Genomic DNA, 26,402 nt, shown 5'->3' on the forward strand with positions numbered 1-26,402 from the left:
AAGGAAGAAGTTCAGATATCTTAAAGAAAACAAGGGGAGACACTTAGGAGGATGCATATTATCCTAAAACATGAGTCCAATAGAAGCAGACAAATCCTGTGTTACAAAATTAAATGGTCTTTTGGTGTCGTTCTGCTAGAGCTGTGAAGCTTCATCTAAAGATCCACTGTGAAGGTCAGAATTCAGGTTGTCAAAGGAGACCTCTTGTCATGGGAAGAGAAGAAAGGGATAACTATGAGACAGGACTATGAGTCCTACCCCAGTGTCCTGCATATGAACCTTGTTGTCTAGATCTGCATGTCATGCAAAATGCTTGCTTTTTTTGCCCACCACAGATGAATGTGGACTTGACAGCTCCATCTGCATTGCAGGGGGGCGCATATTGTTGACATCGTGTAGTCACTCTGTGACCTGACAAATCCAGCAATGTAAATTGCAGCAAAAGGCTGGGTTTTCTTCTTTTAGATGCGCACCCCGACTTCATTCAGCAGCAGAAACGGTTCCTGCCCAGAAACCCCTAGCTGTACATGGAAGCCAACACCTAGCCCTGAAGAAGAACAGTTCTCTTCATAACGCTTTTGTGTGTCTTCAAGCTGCCTGTACGTCCTCATGGAGGAATTTCTCTCTCCCATGGAATTAAATATATCTTCTGGGCAGCAAGTAACAGAAATTTGACTAAGGCCAGCAATGCCTCATATGATCTTCCAGAAGATCTCAGAGAGACACAACTGTGACATGACTTTTCCTAGTCATATCCCATCACATGGGGGACCACATACGAGGGGAGCTGTATTGTGGGACTCCCAAGCACCAAGCTCAAGAGCACACTCTGTCTCCTCAGTGGAGCACATGAGCATCTCCTAGTGCTCTTTGCCTCATCCTCCTCTTTCTTCTTCACCCATCTTTATGCCCCTTCACGCTGGAAAGGGTTACAGTGATGGTTGCTGGTTGCTGACCGTTTCAGACAGTTTGGCCCTCCCTCAGGGCTCCTGACCCCTCCCCATCCTGGGCCTGGCTATAATGATTTTCCTTCTTCCTGCCCTGTCTAAACTTTTGTTCTCTCCGTTGTACTTTCTCCCTCTCTCACATTCTCCAAAGTGCTTGGCGCATGTCTTTCATCTGCCTAGAGCAGGCTCCTTGGGTATGCAATGAGCACAGGGGATAATTAGTGGCTGATGCCTCAGGGTTTTAATTTGAACCTGGTGGTGTAGCCATGCCTTGAATGTAAATAAGGCACATGCTCCTGGGTGAACATGTGGGGTCCTTTGAGAACTCTTGAATGGAGACCAGCCTGTTGCTCAGGCCCAGATGTGACCTCTGCAAACAACCTCCGATGTACTGAGAAGACCTGGGCACTATTAGCAAACTACTTTGAAAATTCCCTCAGTGTTCAAATGTGCAACAGATTCCACCGGGAACATCAGCGAGCTACTTGCAACTGCACACGTGTGTAAAAACTGTGGAATTTGCTATGAATCTTCAGAGAAAAAATTGGGGACAAATTTGGAAGAGCTAGTCAAGCTTTCAGATGGCCAGCTCTCATCCATTTCTGATCCCCTTCTGGCCCCTATTTGCTGAAAGAAACTCAGTTTAAACAAGGAGAGTAAAATCAAGGAAAAGATACTGCTGAGGCTAAGTTATTAACATTACAAAGAAAACAACACAACAATCAAATCAAAATCAGACAAATGCATCAAGATGGTCTCAACACTGGATCGGAATTAAACGATTCAATTTGTTAAATTCCAGTAACACAAAAATCCTTACAAACTTTAAGAAAGGATCTTTGGGAAGCAGCTGTCCCTTTGGTTACAAACCTCAATTAAAGAAACATACTAAAGACAATTTAACCTAGAAACTGGAGCTGCTTAAATAGTTTAATTTTGAGACATCACTATCTAATGTTCCAATCACAGAGCCAGTTATAAAGCTCCCTTCTTAGATTTCTGCTCTTGCAGAGTGGCTAACCCTTTCCTCCCCTCTGCAGGCAGACTGTCAGCCGAACACCTCTAATAAGCAGAATTTTGACATTTCTTATCGACCAGAAATTATCTGGGACAGTTTCAAGTGTTCTAGAGTTTTTTTAAACATAAAATACTTTTGTCTTTATGAGCCAGCATTGAGGGCTATTTAAACATAAAAAGTTTTCTTTGTAGTGCCTCTGCATGCAGATATTAGGGATGGACACATGCATACAGCAACACTTGCATGACGTGGCATGAAATCTAAGAAAGTCCAGACATTTCCCATCTATTAAACACAAACAGCAGACATTGATAAAGAAGTCACTTCCCAGAGGACTGAGCCTGGAACTGCAGTTGTGGAGGCAGAAGATACCTGCTTGGCTCAACACTTCTCATGAATAGACCTTGTCTAGGGGCAGAGGGAGAGGCCAGAGGCAGGATCAACATGTCTGGTCAAGTTTTGACTTCTTCTCTTAGAAATGACTGTGCTTGCAGAGACTGGAGAGCCAGTCTTCTCTCAACAGGCTCATTGACCTTAAAAGTAAGCTATCCCAGACTTGGACTTAAGGTTCATGAACTTTGCTTACTCTGCCTGGTGACATCTCCCCACCAGCCCACAGACAAATCCGGTGGAAGGTCTAACTTGGAGCCACAGCAGATTTGAACTTAGCAAGTGGCAGGTTTGGAAAAAGTCCCATTTACATCTGCAGAGTAAAAAGTATTTGGTATCTTGCAGAGCAGACACTGTAAGTCTGCAAATATTCCCCTGAGCCTTCATTCTCTCTCCCTCTCTCTATTTTTGTAAATAAAAAATTAAATGCACAAGATGTTTCCTGAAGATTTTGGCATGGTCTTATCTGGATAAAAGGTCTCATGATGACTCCGTTGCCAACTTATAGAAATTTCAACACAAAACTATCCTATAAAAATAGCTGCTTGCCAGGGTTTGTTTGTTTTTTTTCCCAACCATCACTTGACATTCATCCATCTGCAAACTCAAAAATAAATGTGTACAATTTATTACCACTGTCATCATTCTTCACCTAAAGAAGGCAACTTATAGTTATCGTTCTATTTTGGAAACAGTCTAGAAGTCAAACAGTTCATCTTTCGCCCTCCTTTAGAGCAGCAAAAACCCACCAGCTGTTTCTTTGCTGAGCTGGCCTCCAAGCAGCGCTGGGCGATGCTGTCTGAGGCTTTCACAGCGGGTACCAAAAAAGTCCTGTAACCCCACCAAGTGCCCTTGGGATAAGGCCACCGCCAGCGAGGTTTTGAGGGCTGTGGGTGGGGGCCAGGGCCATACGAGCACAGCCCTGGCACAGCCCCGGCATCGCCCCGAGATCCCGCTGGAGGGGATCGAGAGGTGCCTTCCGCTTGCTCCCTGTCGGGGGGAAGAGGAGAAGCGTCAAGGCTGGGCAGAGACGTGGAAGCCGTCGTGTCCCCTCCTGCCCCGGCTACGCAGGACGGGGCGGACGATGGGTCCCGATGTACTGCGGCAGCCTCTGGACGCACCGCGGAGCACCGCAGCTCTTCAGACGGCAGCGAGGCCTGGGGAGCGGGGAAACGTCCTGTGGCGCTCCCCGCAGCCGCCTGGGGATGAGAAACACAAGCCCCGAGGCTTGCTGCCAGCAAAACCCGGCAAACGCCACTGCTAAATCTGGCCCAGCATCTTCAGAGAGGGTAACTGAGGGACCAGAGGGAGTTCTGGTTTAGTTATTTATGTTCATTAGTTTCTAGTAAATAGTATTAACAACTTGGATTCTGTCTTCTGGTCTGATTTGGCCTGGATCCTGTACGACATGGAGAAACCCTCAGCGCGTGAGCTCCCCACCTGCCAGCCAGGGGTGATAGCACCTCCCTGTTCCATGGGAGGCCTGTAGAAAAATATATCCAAGACTGGGAAGCACTTGGTGATGGGCATCCAAGTCCTTACGAGAGCAAGGCTGAGCACACTGCTGCAGGGCGGTAGCAGACTAAAGGAAGGACGCCGAGGCCGGGTCTCACGCAGCAGCCGCCTGCATCCGAACCCTCCGGTTTGTAAGTGAGGAGAGCTCTTCCCGCAGCGCTTGCCAGCTGCGCTGTCCTAGGGGGCTTGCTTGCACCGCTCGCTCTCGGAGAGCGGGGAAGCGGTTGCCCCGTGGGCGGAAACGGACTCCCTGCTGCTTTCCGGGAGCGCGGGGAGGTCGCTTCCCGCACGTCCCGCGTGGGGCAGCCGCAGGGCCGAGGGCTTTGGCCGGGCGGCTGCGAGCAGTGGGAGGCGAGCGGCACCCACAGCCCCAGCACTGCCCTGTGGGAAGGCGCCGGGCTTGTAATTTCCTTTCTCCAAAGAAGAAGGAAAAGAAGATTTGGACCAACTAGCCTGGTATAAACATTAAAGGGATTTTGCATGCTTGTATTTCTTTCCTCAGAGACAAATTGGACTACTTTTGGTTGCCATGGTTTCTGGTTTCTGTGGTTACCCCCTCTCTATGGGGTGGGGGGACACAGGAGGATGAGAGGAGAGCAGGAGGAGCCCAAAAAAAGGTGGGAGCCAATTGCAGCGGTCATGGAGAACACCGATGACGTCGGCAGCCTTTTTTCCCTGGGAAAAACAACAAGAAGGCAGAATGGATGTCTCTTGGCAAAGACAGCGGCTGTGTTTTGTGCTCTTTGACGTTTTATAATTTAGAAGTGGAAATGCTGTGCAACAAAATTTATCAGTGAAAACCTGTGACCCAGAATTTCATGTTTCCTTAAATTCAGAAACAGGAGACTCGATGGGGAGAGAACTATGATACCAAACAAGAAATTACAGCTGATGGGAGAGGCCCAAGCCGCGTGCAGGCTGGCAAGCGAGACCAAGCTGACTAAACGGGCTCTTACAACGGGCCGGCCCAGCCAGGCAGCGAAAGAGCGTTAATGGGACTCCCAAACGGAGCGGGTAGGTCCAGCCCTCCCGGTCAGCTCGACAGCTCAGGCCTCATCCTGCAAAGCCTCCCGCAAAGGGGTCCCTAGCGAAGGGGACAAGGCGAGCAGGGAGGGTTCCCTCACCCGGCCAGGCTTCGCAGGACGCAACCTCCAGTCCCTAGGGAAAAGCCCCTATTGCTTTCAAGTAAGCAGCCAAGGGAGCTCCGAGCAGGGACTAAACCAAGCCGGCACGAACCCTCTTTACATAACTGCATGTTTCAGTGGTTAGACAAGAAATCCAATCCGATCCTGGTGGCAGCGTGCCAATAATCCTCTCACCTTTCTCTTAATATCCTGTGACTCAGTGATGTATGTCAGGCCATTTAAACCCAGGCAGCGGAGTTCAGGTGCTGTACCAATTACCCTGAGTGGACGGGGAGACGTGCTAGTTGAGCGGGAAATAGGTCAGAGGAATGATTTAACTAATAAATTATATTAATGAAAAGTTCTTCAGGGAGCTGTTGGGTTGATAGTTCTGCAGAGGAGAAGAGGGTCAGCAGCAGCCAGGAGGAAAATAAGCCCACAAGTAGGGAGAGGGTCCGGCAATGGCCCTGGGCAGCAGGGAAGAGCGGCGGACGGGCAGCTGAGGCAACGGGGAGCAGCATGCGCTCGGCCATCTCCTCCTCCTAGCACGACCTGGCTGCGCTGAGCGCTGAAATTGCCTTCACCTGGCGCTGAGCAGTAACTCACGGCAATGCTGGGGCTAGCTCAGGTTGAGAGGGGCAGCGCTGCCTTAACTGAGCTTCTCGGCAAGGCTAATGAGCCCAGATACAGTGTCTCACTAACGCCGCCGCACTGAGCTCCAGCCCTGGCAGGAGGTCGCTCAGAGCTCGCCCGGGAGTCTGCACACAGAGCTGCATTCGCCACAGAGAAATATCCACGGGCCTGTCCCAGAGCCACTGACGTCAAGTCTTCCCGTCGCTGGGCTCTGAATCAAGCCCAAGTCTAGTGTCTAGAAATAGAGTCAGTAAAACCAGAACCATTGCCAGGAACACATCGTATGCTTGTGTTGCCTTCATTAACAGTTCAGTCTGAAATGACTCTTAAAGGCTAATTTGTTGTGTTGTGTTCTGATTGCCGAGGTTTGCAAATACGTGGGGAGCTTCAGCAAGGGAGGATCCGAAATTCTGCCCCTTCTGCTTCCTTCAGTGTCCTGTAGCTATCTGTTTTGTACCTGGATATAAATAAAGCCAAAAAACAGTTTCAAGTGATATTAACAGTAATTCATTAAATGGAGTATAGGGCATTACTGTGTGCTGGGCAAAAATTACAATGAGGAGCAAACAAAGTACCTCTGGAGTCTGGTCATTGCCTACAATAATAGAGAAATGACTTCAAAGTTATGTTGTCATCACAGCAAGCTAAGACCGAGAGATCTGAGACATCTAATTTTAGCTGTTTGGATGACTGTTGTCAACCAGGGGGGTAGCTCCACCTGTAGCAAAGGGAAAAGGGCGGCTGAGCCGAGCAGGCCACGGGGGGCATCCGTCTCCGCATCACCATCCGGGATGGGGTGAAATCTCCTGGAAGTGCCTGTTTCTCTCCGCTGTTTACAGAGGAAGCCTAGACAACTGATGTAAGTCAGCTGACTTCTGAAGGGATGAAGCCAGGGGTACAAACCCCGTGCGCGTCGCCCGTGAAGGCTGTCGGCATCGAAGCTGTGCTGCCCCTCGCAGAGCTCCCGCCACGTGTGCCCGGGCCGTCGCCCCTCCTGCCGGCCGTGGACAAAAGCCTCCCGGCGGGAGCTGCGAGCTGGACAGGGGCCTCCTCGCAGGCAAGCAGCTCTTCCTCGTGTTTAAAATTCTTCAGAATCTTCTTTTCCAAAGCCTTTCAATGCCGCCAGCCGGGACACAAAGCCGCTTTTTCAGTTTTCTCGGTGAGACGCGCACAGTGGCTGTACGCAGCACTGCATCGTATTGCATGTCCCCAAATTCAGCTCTGACGCCTCTGGGAGGGAACCCCGACTGCCACGCAGGCCAGCACAGCCCTGCCAGCTCGGGCTGGCTGCAACACACCAGCAAAGGGCTGGGCAAACCCTGATATCCACGGGACGAGGCTCGTGGCTGTGGGTTTTGCCAAGCGAGTGTCGCCGTTTCAGCCACCTCTTCAGCTCCTGCCTCCCTCCCCAGCAGGAGCAGCAGCAGCCTGAGGAGGACGCTGAGGACCAGGCGCCGCTGCCACAGACCTGTAGAGGGTTCCCGGGTATGGGGTTTCCTGCCGACGCGCCGTACGCGCCCTGCGAGCACAGTCTTTGGGCAGCAGCGTTTTGGCCTCCTGGCTCCTCTCTGCCCTGCCACATCCAGCCCACAGGGCTCCCTGTGGGTCGCTGCCGAATGTCACTTGGGACTGACGCTGGGCAAACCACAGCAACGGGGCCTTTACCAGAGCACACTCGTTATTTTTGTCACAAGATTTGAAGTTTTACAGTGCCAGCAGTTTGAAAAATAATCTTCAGCATTCATGAGATGCTATAAATTGGGGCTTTTATGTATTAGAGACAGGGCAATAAATGCCAAAGTGGATTTATTGGTTACTGCTGCTCTGATAAAAGGGTCATTAAGAGTTGTAAAAGTCTAAACGATAATGGGGAGATGTTGTAAACGCTGTAAGTGAGGAGAATGAAGGAACATGATATACTTGTCAGCTGAGGTCACTTCCTAATGGTTTACAACCCTCTTCCAGCCATTGAGGAGAAGCCTGGCCGTGCCTAGCCGGCACCGGGAAAGTGCAAATCCGTGGCTGTCGTTGGGATGCTGGGGCTTCCTCACTGGCCCCTTGGCCACTGGCGCCCGGAGGAGGCGCGAGCCCGCAGAGCAAGCCCATCCCGTGAGCCCTGGAGCACCGCACTGGCCTTTCTGGGGAGCCGCTTGGACAGTCCCGTGAGAAGACAGACTCAGGTGCCCTGCATCTGCCGCTAGGACAGAGGCAAAGCCCGTCCTCCTGCTAAGCGCACAGGAGCTCGGTCTGAAACCCTCCCGCGGGATTGGCGGCGGCTTAGCGACGCTATTTGCTTTATCTGCCTGGCACACGGTGCCTGGCCAATGAGTCCCATCAAAATTTAAATGCCAAAGTGATTTGAAAATGAACACCATCGGTTCCCAAGGGTTATTATAAGCAGGGCTGCCGACTTCATCTGTTACTAAGGTCTCCAGCGTGTCCTGTTAGAAGCTTTGTTTTCTGTTGCTTATGGTCTTGTCAAACTTTAACTGTCTGGGCTGAATTTTTTCATTCCAAATCTCTGTCTCCTGCTGAATGATTGTGGAAAATTTCAGCCAGACCAGCTCAGCTGTGTCCAGCTGTGAGGCGAAAGAAAACTATCATTTTGCCTTGTTAAAATAGACACCAGCAACTTTTTCTTTGAGCAAGTCTGATGCCTTTATACCCAGAAGCCTGTCGTGGCAGCGCTCTTGCTTCCCAGTGAGGTGCTTTTCTCAATCACGCATGAAAACCAGGGAAAGCTGGTAAATATTGTAGTCTGGGAGAAAGAGAGGTCAGCCAGCCCCTTCCCGCGCGCGGGGTGCGTGGAGCGGGCGGCTGGCGGGCCGTCACTGGCGCCCGGGGCGAGCAGCGCCGCGAGGTGCTGGCGCCGCAGGAAGGGGCGCTGGGCTCGCGCGGCCGCCCGGCGGCGGGCAGCCTGGCGCCTGGTTTGTGGGAGACGGGCAGGTAATCCGCGGGAGGGAGCATGACATGGGGCAAGGAGCTGCCCACGGAGCCGGGCTGCACGTGCAGGAGGTCTCCGGCTTTGCCGGTGGGTCGGGGGCTTGGCCGGGAACTGCCGCCGCTTTGGTCTCCCAGCAACATTACTGCGATCACCATGGCAATGGCGCAGAGCCAGGGACGGCACGACCGGAGCGTGCCTGGGATTCCCTGCGCCTCTCCCACGTCCCGGCCACAGGCACCGTCCTGCGGAAACGCCGCGTGAGAACAAGCAGTGCCGTTTCCCAAGCAGGGTCTGAGCCGCGTGCGGTAAGTAAGGGCTGGGCACACGCTGGGCCAGCTGCTCGTCCTGCGCACAGGAGCGGGGGAAACACCGGCGGGCGATCCCGCGGCCAAGGATTGCACCATAAATAATCCGCGCGGGGAGACAAGTCACAGTTGAGTAATCTGCCTTAATTCTGCCTTAATTCTCGTGTTTCTGAACTTCCGAGCGCTTGTCTTCGCAGCCTATCCGTGCTTGCGGCTCCGGCACCACAGCCGACGCCGTGGCACGCTGCGTACCATCAGGGCGTTGCAGGCGCTCTCCGACCTGGCGAGAGCGGCAGGTCAGATTTACTCCCCTAGCAGGACTGGACCAGGCGCATTTCAGAAATGTTCTCGGCAGCAGATGAGCCAAGGCGCTTGGCTTTTTACCTGTCCCTGTTTCCCTTATTCACTGCAGACCATTTGAAATGTCTTGGGGAACCTGGTGGAAGGTAAAAGTCAAGTACAGTGCATCCCAGTTATTACCTTATTTGCTCTCACAGATACTGGAGCACCTTGAAATATCTATCGTTCTCACATGAGTAAAATAATCTGAATAGTATTAAAAAATTGGCTGGCATTTGGGTAAATAAGACAAATACTTTTTCCTAGTATGATCTATGGGTCATATTTTATTTGACTAGTCAGGCCACTTTAAGATAGTAATGAAACTACTTCTAAACCCTTTACTTATTTTAATCACCCTTTATTTAATTTAATCAAAAGAGCATTGCTGTTGATTATATCTGGTTTTAAAAGTGCTTCGTTTTGCAGTCAGGAGCAAGGGCAATGACGTGCTTTACGGATCAGCTATAAAATGCAAGCGACAAGGAGTAAAGAAATTTGAAACGTCACATGAAAAGTTATCCTCAGCCATGGCAGAGCACTTGCAAGTAATGAATCTGTGTGGAGAAAACAGGGACCGCTATGTACGCTCAAAGGGGAAGAAATTCATCAATAAAATTGGATGAGCGACTATAATTGTAAATGCTGTTTCAAAAATGTTAGCAGTGAGCCAGGTCAGAAAATGGTTCTCAAATATCTTAAAGCGACTGATCAGTTATTACATTACTCAGAAAAATCAGCCGGGTCCCAATGCTGCAGCGACTTTGGCAAATGATCAGCACCGTCAGCGAGGATAACCTCATTTCCAGGCCACTGCTGGGAAGAGCCGGCCACCCTTGTTTTGCTCTCTACTTAGTTTTCGTCTGCACATTATCGTAAACTGGTATGATGTTGTTCTGGTTTCCAAACACTCACGGTTAGGCTACTTATAAACAGCATGATTGTAACTTCATCCATGGAAATCATGGTGGATCCATTTACAGGATATTCATTTGCACTTGTGTAATTGAGTGGCAGATTCTCCTTCAACCTGCATGCTCCTGCCTGGCTTTCTTCCTGCTTGCTTGTTTTCAATTACTTATAATGCGCACCCTAATGCTCTTAATAACTTCACTCATGAAATCCACATCTGCAGCAGGCTTTTAATTTACAGCTCCAATGTTATTGTGCTCATTTTCTTTCTTTCCACTAACAAAGCAGCTATTGATGTTTCAGACATTAGCGGATGATTTAAACATCGGGGGAGTGTGCAATGTACGACGCTCCCTCCTTTGGCAGCACCGTCCTTGCCGCCAGCCCGGCACCGCATGGGACAGCGTTGCTCCGGCATGGAGCAGCCCCTCGCCCGGACGAGCCCTGAGCATCCTGCTCCTGCACAGACACCGTGGGGCACCTCGGCTACAGTGGCTGGCCCTCACACAAAGCAGCCCACCGTCTGCACCCCAAATCCTCATTGCTTGTACAAAGCCATCAGGAGTTTCAACGTGATCAGGAATTACAAAGAATCCCGATTCTTTGGTTACTCACATGGCAGTATGGTTTTCATAAATTACCGCATAGCATGGAGTCATCCACACACTAACAAATCGCAGATCAGGACATTAACTTGGAAGTCATGGTATTCTTTAAAAAACAGTAATGTTTTGGGTACACATTTGCCTTCAGTGTTTTGAGTCTTTATGTTTCCAAGTTTCTGTCTGATCACAAAGGCTGGGAGTTTGCTTTTTTTTTTTTAAATCAAAACAAAACAAAGCAAAAATAAAAAGATAACTGAGATTCTTCCTCAGGCACATGACTTCTGGAATATAAGTTTAAAAAAATCAAAACAAACATAGAAAGTTTTAGATGTCAAGAGAAGCAGAACCACTGAAAATGTTAATCTGTGCATGGTTTTTATTGCGCTATATGAGTAAATAAATTATGAGGTCAAATAGCAATTAACAATTGTGATATAGGATCTACATTATAAAAAGTCCTGTTTGGTTTGGATTTTTAAACATAAACTAAGTAATTTTCTTAAGAACTATGTTTAATACACACGTACTTTAAAAGCTCTTTTACTCTGCAATATGTGAAATAAATAAGAAGCGAAGTCTGTATTTACATACAATAAACGTGCAGTGATGTGTTTTGAAAAGGACGAGAGTTAATATTGCGTGAAAAGGGCTACAGCTGGAGGTGGACGTATTGGACTCTGGATGTTGAAGGCTTTTGGGATGCAGAGGGAGCTGTATGGATTTAACTGTTAGTTTTGTTGGGAGTTTTTCTGGGTCTTGTTGGTAAAGTCGTGATTCAACACTTTTTTAATTGAAAAGAGACAAAAGAGGTTTCTTTGGAAAAAATGAAAGACGGGTCTCAAACAAAACTTAAATGCTAGCTTAAAGGAAAGAAAATTTATATTAAAAGTTATAATGTTCTATATTAAAAACTAGATTGTAATAAAATATAATTAATAATTACGTATAAAATAAACTATCAAGAGGATGTTAACAGAAGTTTTGTGGACCCCTCTGTTGACAACATGCTAGACTAGCCACGTTCTCCAGCCTCCTTTCCTCCTCCGTCTCTCCTGTGTGCCTGCTGCTGTCGAGCTGCGTTACGCTTCTTGCACCTCTTTCCGCCAGCTGCAGGGGGACCACTGGCCCCAGCTGCACACCGAGCTTTTGGGGGACTGAGGATAGGCGAGAGGAATCCCACCTCTTTTCCTGCCCCGGTTAACTCGCTTTTCCTGGTTTTCCTGGGGTTACACCGTGCTGAACTGTTCGGCCCTAAAGGAAAAAAGAGGAACCAGAACAACCGAAGCAGAAACAGGATTGCACTGGGGACCTCCAATGAAAAGCATTTAAATTGAGTTCCAAAAACAGGACGGAAACATTCATTTGTGTCGTGTTTTAAGTGACCCAGCTTTATAAAACAGCATTGGTAAGAGTGAAGGAAGGAAGGGGTCTGCTGTCCTTCCCCGCAAAATGCACAGATGTTGCTATCACTGCCACGGGGCCTCAGATCGAGCATGACAGGAGCCAATAACGCAATAAAGCAGTGTGAAATCAAAAGCAGGCACTCGTAGGAACGTAAGAGAAAGGAGCAGAAAATTAGCTAACTCTGCACTGAACAGCCTAATACAAAGGAGGCGAGTGGCTGCAATTTGTCGGCTACCCAGGATTCAAAGGAGGCTGAAGTTCTCCCACAAAGGCAGCGTCGGAGAGGGGCATCTCGGACGGCGCTGGGACAGGTGCTCAGTCAGGAAGGGAGTCCTGTCCTTCGCCACCCTTAACCTGTGTGCGGATAAATACGACGATTCAGTGTCCCAAATGACTGCAGCATTTCAGGCCCCTAACCTGACCCCCAGCTCCGCGTTTATTAAAAGCATTGTTTATTGATGCTAATGATCACCGGGTAAGCCTCTATCTTTTGCTGATATTCTGTCTTCATAAGGGTTGATGCAAGAGGGGTTGGAAATGTTTCACGACCAATCTCTTCTATCCTATGTAATTCCCAGGTGAAATCAGCTCTCAGGCACCCCAGCTTACACACTGCCAAGCCAGGAGACAGCATCTTGGCACAAGCACGTTTAAATCCCCCAGGTGCAGGGAATGAGAAACAAAGATTCATTACAGCAATAAAGTTTCAGCCTTCTAGAGATGAGGTCAAACAAGAGCAGCAGAGGGCTGGCAAACGAGAGGGCAACATCTTATGTATATGTGAGCTATAAATAAGCCTTCCAACACCCGTCTGCTCAGAAGGGCCACTGTGAGTGAGAGTATCTGCCTCATAGCTGAGCACTTTTCAAAGCAAAAAACATCCATGGGGCAGTGCAGAGAAAGTAGGATTTTTCTATCCGAATTTGCTTGCGTTGCTTATTTACCTTTGAACCTGATGGGTGAGTGATGAGTCATGATGTTTTCTGTGCATCTAAAGCGATGGAAATGTGGTACATATTACCGGTGCTTTGAACAATTTTGTGTTTACTAAGAATCATTTATTCATAATGGTTGAAATCCAGCATTTAGTGTAAGAACTGTTTGTCACAATCAAATCTGGAAGCCGAACGGGGGCGCGCAGGAACGCTACCCACCTATTTCAAATCAGTGTTCCTGAGAACACAGGCTTGTATTAATCTGATTATATCACAACGTATTAGTATGTTTTGTTACAGTCTGAAAGTTACTGATCAAAATGACAAAGGAGATGGGCAAGTACAAGTAATATCAATGTTACAACATGTTGCCATAACATTTCCAAGAAACTGGAACCTCCTGGGAGTGGCGTAGGTGGCGTTCACTCACCTCCGAGCCTCACTCTCTTAATAAATTGCATTTCTCCACAACTGCACATGCCAGAGTCTGCCTTAATTTAGACTCTGTTCTCATAATGTCCCGAACTCCCTCAGCTGCCATCCTATTGAGGGCACAAATGGCAGCCAAAATTTCCCGGGACTGGTCTCATAAGCACGCTGCTGCTCATAGCAGCTCAGCAGAGTTAAACGACGTACACCCTGGCTTGGATTCAGTTCAGTATTTCTCTAAATGCCAACGCAAAAAAATGGGGGCAAGGAGGATTAGGGAGGAAAAGACTTTTCCTCACTTTGTTCCAAACTCTGGAAGCAAATGTAGTACCCGCAAAGTAATTCTTCTGTTAGCCCTGCTAAGGAAAGGCAGCAACGCTAGTGTTCTAGCAGTCTGTCTGCTTTCTGCCCACTCACAGAGGTACTCTTTACCCTGGCTATGAACTGTCTAAAACAAAAAATTTATTGTAGGAGACTGGCTATTGATTTGCAGCCCTGCACATCTGGAAGACATGAAACAAAAGTCCATTCTTTAAACTAATGAAAGTTTAAACTCTATCATAAGAAATTGTTTCAGTATAAAATGAACTGATGTTCTGACTACTCATAATATATGTTTGGTTTTACTTTATAGCAAAATCCTGTTTACAAAACTCACCAGAGAAGTTTCAATGATATTTGTGGGATTATTTGACTTCAGTAAAACCCAATTTGGCCCCAACAGAGATTAATTATACCCTCCTGAAGTATTCCAGGGAAGGATTATGTGATTGCTCCTTCTCGGGTCCCTAATGTCTATGGGATGAATACTGTTGTCTCTCATGATACTATCCATAATGTTTTCTAAGAATGAAACAAATAACCTAGCCCATGACCAAGCAATTCAAGTAAACTTTCTCTCTGGGAGGGAATCCAGGTTCCCTCTCTGTCTCTGTTTCACTCCTTCATATCTCTGCCAAAAATGAAGAGTTCAAGGACTCAGCCTAAATTTCCTGTCAACTCCTGTCCAAGCCATCACTGTTGACATCCAGTCTCCCCGAAAAGGAAGGTATTATCTGCCTCTTGTCAACAAACATCATTCCCTCTGCAATTCCTAGGGCAGGACCGAACTCTTCATCTGTAAGTTCAAAGTTACGTAAACCTGGGAAGGAGATTCAGCAAATGACTCCAGCATTGATGTATGCAGGAAAAGCAGCACAGACCACTAAGCTCAGCCACAAAGCTTCATTTCTCAAGATTCTCCTGTCAGAGAAACACTACAAATATTCAGCACTTTCACTAGCAATATGCACCAACAAGAAAGATGTTTGCTCGTCCGAACTTATACAAAATCTCCTCATAAATTACTCATTAATGACAGATCACTAATCCACCTACCATCCAGGATGCCTTTTACCTCTGCAAAAAGTACTTGCATAGTCAATTCAAAAACACCCAGAAAGATTCACAAGGAAGCAAAGAACCTGTTTTTGTTTTGAGATCACTATATTCAGATTGAATGTCAAGTTTAGCCATTTTTTGCTTGAACAAACCCAAGCTTTTTTTCTCTCCCTCCACCTGCCAAAGTATATTTCTTGCCTCTTCTGTAAGTATTATAATAAGATATTACAGTAAGAGCCATAATAACACCAGTTATAATACCACTGACAATAAATAACTTGCACTGATATAGAGCCTTTCCTCTGGGGATCACACTGTGCTTTAAAAAAAATCAGTGTAGGCATCTCCTCCACAGCTTCTTTTTGAATGGAATAAACTGAGATCCCCGCCTAGCCGGCTTGTCCCTTCAGTGGCATTGCTCCCTTTTGCTCCCATCTCTAAGTACATTTATTCAACACAATGTGGTGTTATCTAGAGCACCCTGAATGAGCTAAACAAGCTATCGTAGGTACCAGAAGTGATATGGCTACTTTAGCCAGAAGCAGAAAGTAAATTCAGCTACAGTGAGCATTGCAGTAACACAGCTGCGGTGCTTTCAGTACTCAAGTTTTGATAAACTTTATGCATATCAGGTCAGCAGAGAAGGTTGGTGGGGCTGTTGGAGAAGAAATATGGAATCGCAAAAATGAGTCAGAGGAGAATGGCACAAATAGAAACGTGGAGACTTCAGATGGAGGAGGAACAAAATAGCTAAATCATGGCTTGTACGCTTTGATCTGCTACCCCAGCTGATAGCAATGTGCCTGTGAGGAAGCGAGTCAGTTTGCAAACGAGCTGGTAATACTCCAGTAGCACTGTGAGCTTTGACATGCGGGGCAAAGCAGTCCTGTCTGTCAGACCTCTACTTCAGAAGACCCAGTTTTATCACTGCATCAGTCTCTCATCTTCATTAATTACTATAGAAATGGTAGGCAGTAATCCATTTACTGTACAAGAAGCAGGAAACAAAGTATTATGAACCAATGCCTTAGCTAGCCCAAACAGGATAGGCAAAGCTGCTTTCGTCAATGGTGATTCCCCAAGAAAAGCACTTATGTAACAGTATAGTTATGCATAATCATAAAGTGATGCATGTCCTGCTTACTTGGTAGATCTATTTGTTCCATGCTTTTTTCATAATGTGCTGTGTCTCATAAAAGCAGTTACACAGGGTGATGGAGGGGCCAGTAAAAGTAATAATTTCAATGCTGCAATTTAATTCGCACAACGCTTGGTTTGGGGAGTATCAGTTCTGGGAATGATGTCAAAGCGCAGCGATGCCAACCATGAGTCAAGGAGAGCACAGTGAAGAGAACAGGACTGCCCTTCCCGGAGTACTAAACAGGACTCGTACTTTGCCATAACTAACTGTATGACCTACTTCTGCTGCTCAGAAAACTGCAGCTGGGATTTCGGAGCTGCCTCAGAGTTCACAATCCAAATCCCAGGTGGAAGCTGCCCCTGCTAGGAACTGCACAGAGTCCAATCCGCTTCTTTTCCCACTGTCTAGGAAATTCTAGCACATAACAAACAGGGCGGCAGCTCAGTAATAGCTACAGCCAACCTGCCTGGGTGGACCGTGTTTTGCCCATGCTGAAGTCTATTTCTACTCGCTCCACTGAAAAGCAGCACCAGCTGCAGAGAGCTGCTCGAGTCCAAGACGTTTTAATAACACTGGACGCAGATCTTGAGGAGGGACCTAGTCTCTCCTTAGCGTTAGGGTTATTAGTTGCATTACTGATTTATAATCTTCAAACACCAGGCCAAACTCATTCCTGTTTAAAGCTGGAAACCCATCAAAAGCAATGATATCGCCCCTCCTTCTGCCAGCAGTAAATATGGCCTGACAGGCCAAGGGCATAGGGTAAGTGTTTGAGACACTGCATTCAGCCAAGGAAATGTGCCTGACTAGTATATTTAATAGGATACTAATGCATGAATGCATTAAAGATTGCACTGCACCACTTCTCTGAAAAATACTTATGTGAAAAAAGGCAAGCACGATATCTCAAGAGCTACTTCCTGTATGTGCTCAATCATTTCTGCTGATGTTGGTGCCAAGGACGGGGTTTTAGTAACTTCCAGTCATGCGAGCCCTGCCCTGTGGAGACAACACAGCTACTGGGAAGTGACCTGGATTCTGGCACTTGTTTTGCACCAGCCAAAATGTTTGCTACGTTCTCATCAGCAACACCTGTGCGATGCCACCAACCGCACTGTCATCACACGAGTGTCACAGGGGATGCCACTGGGAGCCGCAGAGGCCACGTCGCTCTCGGCCAAGCAGCTGATTAGTGGTGACGATGCTGCCTGGGAGGGCAAAGGGCCAGGCTGCCTCTCCATGCCAGCAGGACGGGCTGCAGCGAGCAGCCCCTCATCCTCGGAGAGGCAGCCCCATCAGCCAGCCTCCGGGGACAAGAGAGCTGCCAGGCTCTGAATTCTGCAGGACATGGCTGAAAAAGCAAAGCCGTCTTACCCTAGGGAGGGAGGACAGGAATTTCAGAAAAAAATCACACGAAAAATGCAGCTTTGACCAACTGTAAAACAAAAAGTCCAGCTCTGATCCAAAAGAAGTGATAGTGAATCTGAGACATGAGCTGCAAGGAGTGTTGTCATAAGCAACAAAAAAATTGCATTTTAGTAAGAGCTGACCAATGTCCTAGGTGGCAAAGCATGAGTCAAAGGAAGTGCTGAGCGGTGAGTCACCTACCTCAAAGGGCTGATCCTTGGGCAAAACGCAAAGTGGCAGCCTGGAGAGAAGAAGGAGTACAGGAAAGAAGAGTGGCAATGGCAAAGCACTGGACCTCCTCAGAGAGCGGAGGCCAAGCTGAGGGCAAGGCTGGTACAAGCCAGTTACATTCCCTTACAGTTATTTCTGGCCAGGCACATAATATGCTGAGTGTTTTACAAATATAAGGGTCAGGCTGCTGCCCTGTAGATCTCACTAAGACACAAACAAGAACTAGATCAAGAAGAGAGGGGGAAACGGTACAGGAAGCAACTCATCACTAAAGGGAAGGGGACAGGCTGAAATAGATAAATAAATATATAGGTATGTACGTATGCATTATGTTTTTCTCCCTTAATCCTTTACCACAACTTAACTACTGATTTAGTGCTTTGCAGACATTTGGGCTTGCAATTACCAGCCAAAAAGGCCAGTGCAATTTGGGGGCACATATGCAAAAGCTGTGGAGAGACTCATTTCCCGTGGCAATCTGGTCGGGCAGCAGCCAGACTGTCCTAGTCAGTTCCTTGGTTCTGGGCAGAACAACCTTGGCCAACCACAGCGAGCTCAAAATAAGAGCAATACAAGCAATTAGCCAGCTGACGTGGCTTGAACTTATGAAGAAAGATGAAAAGAGAAAAACTAATACAGAAAATTACAGGTCAGATAAAGGCAATTGTGATAATGATCAATGCATTTTTGGAGGGTGAAAACACAAAGAAGGGTTAGAGTTATCTAAGGTGGTAGAAAAAAGGATGGAGAAGTCTATAGGGTTGTTAGAGGGAAGGAGAACAAAAAATGGACAGGAGAAGAGGCTGCACAGCACCAGACAAGTCTAAACACAGACTGATTTACGAGGTAGCTCTAGATTACAGGGAAGCATTAGAGGTAATGGGACAAAGTAAAGAAAATGAATGTGTAGGGTCTCATGCTGTTTCAAGGATGGTATTGGAAAACTACCTAAGAAATAGTAAATAAAAGTATAAGAGGCAGGATAGAAAACATGCAGGAGAAAAGGAGGAAGGTAGTCTAGGTAATCACATCAGTAGTGTTTTCTGATTTGAGGGAGATGATAGAAGGGATAAGAAAAAAATACCAGGGCCCCAGCGGAATTCAAAACAGAGATTTACTACTACAGGATTCAAGAAAAAAAAAAGAACAGAGTCAGAAACATGTTTCCACGTGCCTTACTCAGTTTCTCTGGTGCAAATCTAAATCAGCTCTATTGATTTAACAGATATTAACCACACTTTACAATGAAGCAGATGACAGTAGAATCTGACTCACTTATATCTTGTGTGAGGAAGGCGAGACCTAAAAGGATCAAAAGCACTGGAAGCTGCACTGAGATAAAGTAGGAAGAGAATTCAACAGGTGGAAAAATCTGAAAGGTTATATATGATATTCAGGGGCTCTCTCATGAAAAGAATTTTTTTTTAGGGGGTGTGAGGTATACTTTGTGCAAATGTAAAGGAGACGGGTTCCAAAGATACTTTTCTTCTAGTTAATAAAAAGGCCTTTTGCCGTTACATATAAGCAACACATTATGGAAGAGCACCTAATACTTTCAGGAGGAATTGCCCACCCTGACAATTTGTTGTCCCAATCCTTCTTACCGTGTTGGGTACCAAGGGGGAGACAGACACAGAGCAAGAGAATGCCCTGGAAGCACACGAGTTCTGTGCAGCTTGCATCTCTTTTTGTGCACTTTAATTCTCTGACTGCTTAATTCCAGTTTTAAGCATTGGTTACATATTGTCATTATCCCTCCTTTTCCCCACACTTATTTCCTTATGTCCCATAACAGATGGGAAGATGTAGGATTTTTTATTCAACTCCTTTTTGGTTATATATACTAGACATCTGCAGGACAAGGAAACATAAATGATAACTGCCCTACACAGAGCACAGCGCAAAACCTTAGTCCCACAAACACTTATGCAGGTAATAATTTTTAAATCCCAGTAGAACAAATACAACTTTGGGGAGGGGAAGGGTCTGAAATAATAAAAATAAGCAAAAAATTGGCATACTGATAATACAGAACCATAAGTTAGAAGCTAGAAAATTGAACCCAAAAGGCTGAAATTAGCAGAAAAGGTGAAATATCCACAGTATTTACCTGATTATTGAAATTAAACTTTACAAACTTTTTTAGACATGTGAAATATTTAATTTCTTTAACAGACAGAAATTATGACTTAGAATATTTATGAAATAAAAAAGTACGCATTCTTTGCTTCTGAATAATGACAGATATGCCCAGTAGTAGTGCTTTCTACTGAGGTACATTTGTGTATTTTTTGCCTCATGACATCTCTAAAACAGAGAAAAAATATTGTTAAAATAGAAAGCATCAATATCATGGACTTGTAAACAAGATGAAAAGTTATGTCTGTAGAGCTTAGAAATAATACAAAAGTAGAGAACTAATGCGATAATGCAGATACATGATGCATGTTTGAATAGAAGAAGCTTGGAAAAAGAACACAACATCTGTACATTTATTCATTTTAATGTATTACAACACAATGTTTAGGGCACATAATAAGCTGTCAAATGAAGTAACTTTCATATAATATTGATTATAAAAAGCATTTTGGAAGATTTAAGTACAGCAGTAGTAACACTTTCAATATTACTCTTAAAAATTATTTCAGTCTACTCATTCTGAGAGAAAGAAACTTGCATGAAAGATGATTTACAGTTCTCCTTCCTTCAAATTTGCAATTTTTCCACAAAAAACCTTGGGAAAAAATGAAAAACAAGGGAGCAGGTTAGGGGTTTTCTTTCCCCCCTTTCTCTGTTATATGTACATTTATGCATGTAATTAACCTTATGTGCACATGTAGTTCTACTGAATTCAAACACATGCTAGAGTGTTAGTAGAAAAGTGTAGCTGCACAAAAAATGTAACATGATACTGTATCAAACAGCAGCTAGGAGGAACACTGAAGAGCAAAATTTGCAGCATAACTGCACAGTCATTTGTTTTACTCCTGTCCATGTATTGATGGCCTAATTACAAATATTTAAAACTATTATTGTTGTTTTGGTTGCTATGATTATTTGTGCTTATTCCAGTAACTTAAAATAGAATCAAGTTATGAAGAAAATAAAATAGATCAAAAACAATTACATTAAAAATGCAATGGATAATTTATGGATCATTAAAAACATAAGCAACTCTCTTAACTATCCAATAAATCAACAGCTGCAAAAGTATTTTAAATTTTATTTAAAAATCCAGGAAACTTATAAATCTCATTTTATGTTCCAAGAGGATACACAAATTAGTTTAGTCTTTCCTTTCAGCTGCTAGACAAGTAACTAAATTGGTCTGCCAGTAGTTGATCAGACATTGGCCTTTCAGAAGACATGCAGCCCCTGAGGGGCAATTCTTGCAAACCTCTGATAGCTTGTCAGACAGCTTGTTTCCGAGATGTTTAAATAAGCCCTGGTGCTCTGCTCAGCGATGCGCTCACGGAGCGGAGAGGGCAGGCCGCCTGGCGCTCCTGGGGTCACAGCCTTTGACACTGAATGAAGTCAAGGTGGCTGGACTTGGGCAGACCATGCCTGGGGAAGTCCCCCCGTGCACACACACCCCTGACGACAGGCAGATGGCACAGATCCACCTCTGTTATTTTGCTCTGTTCATTTCTAAACTGTGGGTTTGCAAATGTCGCAGTGTCTTCAGCTGTCTTTCAAAAGTCAGATGGGCACTGCCCTATTTCCAGAGGTGGTGATCCTAATCTGGCAGTTCCTCCTCAGGACAAGAGTCCCTCGCAGGACAGCAGCATTCAGGCCAGAGCATAGGCACAGGCTGTGGTGTCTGCTCCCTGGCAGTGAACCTCTGTCCATCTCCACACATATCCTGGATCATTAGGGAGAGAGCCTCAACCTTCGACATTATCAGTCTGACTTAATATGCCGTAAGACAAAGAAAAATCTGAGCTGATGGAACGGAGCATCAGATCTGGCCCGAGCCCTCCAGCTTCTGCTAGACTATCTCTGCCAAGGCAAAGATCCTATGAACTCTTTTCCATGCTGTCCTTTTTGTTCTGAAGGCACACCCAGCAACCACCCACAAAACGACCCCGTTCCTTCAAATCCTTCCTTTGCCAGGATGCTGACAAGAACCGTGGTAACCCTTGGGCAGCTGGTACGCTGAGATGCCCACCTACCCCTCAGGTTTATATTGTTTCATTTCTTCCTTATGCTCTTTCATCGGCCTCCCCTTATCCAAACATGGTCTATTTTCCTCAGGGCAGACTAAGTTTGTCGGGGGGGCTCGTCCTCCCTCCCGTATCAGCAGAGCCCATACCGCGGTGGGGGGCTGGCCCACGAGCACCCAAAACACGAGTACCGCCTTGGAGCCCGAGACGGGGGCGCAAGGCCCTTTGCGCAGCGCCGGGCACCGGGGGCGGCCAGCCGGCTCTGGGCACAGAGCTGCGCGCTACCGGCCGCGCGGCGCTCCGGACGGCGCCAGGCCGGAGCCGCCACGGCCCCGCCACGGCCCCCCCGCGGCCCCGCCGGAAGCGCCGGGAGCCGTGCGCCTTGCCTCGGTGCGCCTTGCCTCGGTGCGCCCGCCGGTGCGCTCCGGCCGCCCCCTCGCCCCGCCACCACCGTTCCCGCGGAGAAGGTGCCGGGCAGCGGGAACAAGCGCCGGGGCGGCAGGAAGTGAGGGCCGCCGCGCCGCTCGCCCTGTTATGCGAGAGCGCTCCCGCACGCGGGGCCGGCGAGAGGCAGGCGGCGGCGGCAGGAGCGCGGGCAGGGCCGCGTCGCCCTGGCGAGAGCGGCGCGGGGCCCCCGCGGCGGGCGGCGGGCGCAGCCCGGCGATGGAAGGAGGTGAGCGGCGGCGGGGCGTGTGTCACCCTTATCCCTCTCCGCCGGCGGGGGCGGGCAGGGCCGCCCGCGGCTGGGGCCGCTCTCGGCCGAGCCCCCTCTCGGCCGAGCCCCGTTGAAGGGCTGCGGGGCGGCGGCCGGCGCCCTCCGCGGGGCGGCGCTGCGGCCCGCGGGGGCTCGGCGGGGAGGGGGCGGGGGCCCAACGGCCCCTAACGGCCGCCAACGGCTTCCCGGCGGAGCCGCGCGCCCGCCGAGCGGGCAGGTCCCCCGGCCGCGGGCCGGGAGGGAGGCGGGAGGGCTGCTGGCTCGCCCGCGGGGGCGCGGAGGGAGCTCGGTGCCGGGGGCTTGTGCCGCTTCCTGCGGCGGCACGGCGCCCCGGCAGGAAGAGCTGGTGGGCCCTGGCGTGAACCCCCCCTCGTGGGTTAAACCCTCGAGCCGGCAGGTTTCCAGCTCAGCGCAGCGGTTCACGCACAGCTGGGTGTCATGGTAACTTCATGCTAAGCTGTATGCGTTACGTCCAGCGGGGTTTGTGAGACTGGGCTGTGTTAGCTTTCCCTTCTTGCACAGGCTGAGCAGCGGCCCTGTGCTTTTGGTGTTTGGTTTATGGATTGTCAGCGTGACTGTTTTGTGTCCGATGCAAATCCGAGTAATAGCTGGTGTAGAAAGGTGAAGCATGCTTCTGCTATGTGTGCCCTTGGCCCCAGTACTGTTGTTCCTGCTACCCCGGTGATGTATAAGGACGGCTATGCTGCCTCAGACGAGGCTGATGCATCTTTGGCAACTCTCTCTGGTCCTAGCAGGCCCCAGCAGCACCAGCAGGAGGAAGCTGGATGGTGGGATCCCAGCAGCTGTTTCTTTCCCTTCGTCCAGCATTGCCTCTGTGCAGAGCACCCCTGGGCAGCGTCCATCAGCTCTGTGGATGCCTCTGGGGCACTTCAGAGCGCACTCTGTTTGGGGTCCTCTCCATTTCACTGTTTGTTATGTGTTTTGCTCTCTCACCTTCCCCTTGTTTCACTTTTAGTCCCCCACAGTCATTTATTTTTCTCCAGGTCTCTTTTGTGCTCTCTCTCTTCTTGGACAGTAGGAGATGGTGTTTATTTGGGGGGGGGGGGGGGAATCGGTAGAAACGTGACTGTAAGTAGACACCTAGAGAAGAACAAAGCAAGCATATACAATGCTGTCCTTTAATATGTTACAGTCTCCAACTGTTCTCAGCTTGGAGACTTCCTAGCTGGATGTGATTTCTGTGTATTTTGTAGTCTTCAGTGGGTTTGTCTTCCATGAATGTGTCCCTCTTCCCTTGTGAACTTGCAGTGTATAAAACACTGAACAGGAGTTCTACGTGAATGAGATGTATGACAAACCACTTCTTTTAACTTGACTCACTAGGTTTGTTTGATAACTCCTAGTTCTAGTATTAGAAAAGAAAATTAATCACTCTATTCAGTCTCTTCATGTTGCTCATTAGCTTGTAGACCTCTGTCGTATTTTCTTTTGGTCATCTTTTTTTTCCAGACTGAGGTGTCCTAGCTTGCTTACTTGTTCCTTGCATGGAAGCCATTGCGCACCTGTGTTCACCTTTGTGACCCTTCTCTGAACGTTTCCCAGCTCTCCTGTATCCTTCTTAAGACGAGAGGGCCAGAACTGCAAGGTGTTCAGTTTGGAGATGAACAATAAGCAATGCTTTTCTGCAAAGCTACATAAAAATAAGTGGAACACATGTTCCCCAAACAAAAGTTGGGGGAAAAAAAAGTACTGGGAACATGCAGGGACCTAGAAAGCAATCTTGGATAAGAAATTGCTTGCTGGATAGAGAGGAACCCAAAGCTGTGCCATCAATTCAAAATCTTAGATTATTTTTAGTTGTCACCTTATTTGACTTTGTTTTCACCCCATTTAAAGGATTCATAGAAGTGTAAACAGCATTTTTCTTCTTCAAAGCAGCTGCAAATGAAACAGAAAAAGCATACTTGGATCTTTCTCTATTACTGATTTGGAGGGGGAATCTGTTGAGCAATCTTCAAAAACAAGATGAAGATCATTTGCTGCCTGAGATGTACTTGTTTCAGAATTAGAATTTTAAGTTGTTCTTTCTTTAGGAGTTTTCTATGACTGCTGATAACTCTATAAAGTTTACGAGCATCTTATAGTTTGGCTAGCTTATCTGCCAGAGTAAAGAAAAAAATGCCTGTTTTCTCTGGTGTTCTTGCTATGATTGCTTTGGTCATCTCTACCATGACAAAGTAAGGCAGTTGTCTTTCCAAGCACATATCTGCCCACTCTGGTGGTTTAAATATTTTCTTCACTTTATTTTGTGTGGTTCAAGTGTTTTTTTTATAGCAATGCACTCTGTGTTCATATTACTGATTAACTTAAAATATGTGGCATGAAGAGATACCGGTGTATATTTTATTTTGGATTGACAATGGTGAATGTGATATTGAGTGCCCTAGACATTCTTTTGCTGAATATCTTTCCAATTCTTGTCTCGTTTAAGAAGGCAGATGTTTTCTGTTTATTCCATGAAAAAAACTGTCCAGTTATAACTGAGATCTTGATTTGCTCAGAGAATTCATATATTGCTTTGAAAAGCCTGTTAAAACACACATACATGCTTCCTAATATTGATAGATACCACTTTAATGGTTCATTTATATTACTGTTTTGTTTCTATCTTATAAATCAAATGTTCTGGAGATAAAAGTAGACTAATTTAAACTTGGTGTAATATACAACCAGAGTAATTAACAACTGGAAAACTTTATTATAGGATGTGAAGATTGACACTTCACGTTTATGGTTGAATGACTGTATAGAAAAGCTATTTTAAGTCCACAGCAAATGACTGGCTGAAATTTTGTCACCAGTGTGGGGCAGTAGGTCAAACTAGATAGCTAAAAATTCTAGAGCATTAATTACAGTTAAGCCTTTTCATTACACTTCTGAAATTACATAAATGTTGTGGGATGGTGTTTTTAATATAGTAATTATAACAGATTTTTTTTTAATGAGCCTGTTCGTATGGAGACTTGCACTCCGTAAATTAGCCTGATTGCCTCTCAGACTGTAAAGTAAATGGAGCAGGGTTTTAAACTTCCCTTGTTTACAGAAAACTTAACAGACGCTGCAGAAGTCCTGAGTCTTGTGATCTGAAATGGTCTACATGGCCTAGCTGACCGGACTTTTTATTATAGGTTAAACAAAGAATTCTTCTATCTGCTTAATTCCAGTAGATGTGGAAGTGGAAAAAAAAGTGATATCTATTATACTTTACTTCAAAAAAGCTTTCACTATATAAATATCAGGCAACCCAATTTAAAACTAAAGGATTAGCCCAATTTTTATGTTACGGTAATGTGCATAGTACACTATTTTATTATAGCAGTGCAAACCAGTGTGAGCGTGGAATGGCGTTGACACTAGTTTCTCCCAGTGTCCATATCCACTAATCTGAACTACCAATTTCCTGCATTCGTATGATAAGTTGACCATGGAATGAAACAGTAAACCTACAGTGGGGATTCTGGGGAATTGCAGAGTATGGCCTTGAGAGGAAACTGTTCATTTTTCTAAGGAATAAGGTTGGAATTGGTTTGTGTACTGTTAGATTGTTCACTTTAGTTATGCATATGAAATACTTCCATTGGGTCTTTCTGTCAAATGTATGTGCTGTATGGCTGAATCAGTAGCAATAACTGCCCATTATCTGCCACTGTGTGCATTTCTCAGAGTGCAATTTTAGGTATTGTGTGGCAATAACTTCAAAAAATGTCTTCAGGGGCAGCAGACCTGCGTCAGAGAAAAAAGCAAAACGACACAGAATCTGACAAAATGGCTCCAGACAAGAGAAACAAAGAAAATTCAAAGCTGGGAAGATCGCCAAAATGTAAGCTACAGAATTTTTAGCCAA

At 46.7% G+C, this 26,402-nt stretch overlaps 1 protein-coding gene across 1 annotated transcript in view; it reads left to right on the forward strand.

The window, feature by feature from the left end:
* Window positions 1-22,356: 22,356 nt before the first annotated feature.
* DPY19L4 (dpy-19 like 4) overlaps window positions 22,357-26,402 on the forward strand; it is a 35,648-nt gene continuing 31,602 nt past the window's right edge. Inside the window, exons 1-2 of the mRNA XM_067290312.1 lie at window positions 22,357-22,495; window positions 26,271-26,378. Coding sequence (XP_067146413.1) covers window positions 22,357-22,495; window positions 26,271-26,378 — 247 coding nt within the window. The remainder of the gene's footprint in view (window positions 22,496-26,270; window positions 26,379-26,402) is intronic.

The sequence above is a fragment of the Apteryx mantelli genome, chromosome 2 (assembly GCF_036417845.1).
Source record: "Apteryx mantelli isolate bAptMan1 chromosome 2, bAptMan1.hap1, whole genome shotgun sequence".
Lineage (NCBI taxonomy): Eukaryota > Metazoa > Chordata > Aves > Apterygiformes > Apterygidae > Apteryx > Apteryx mantelli.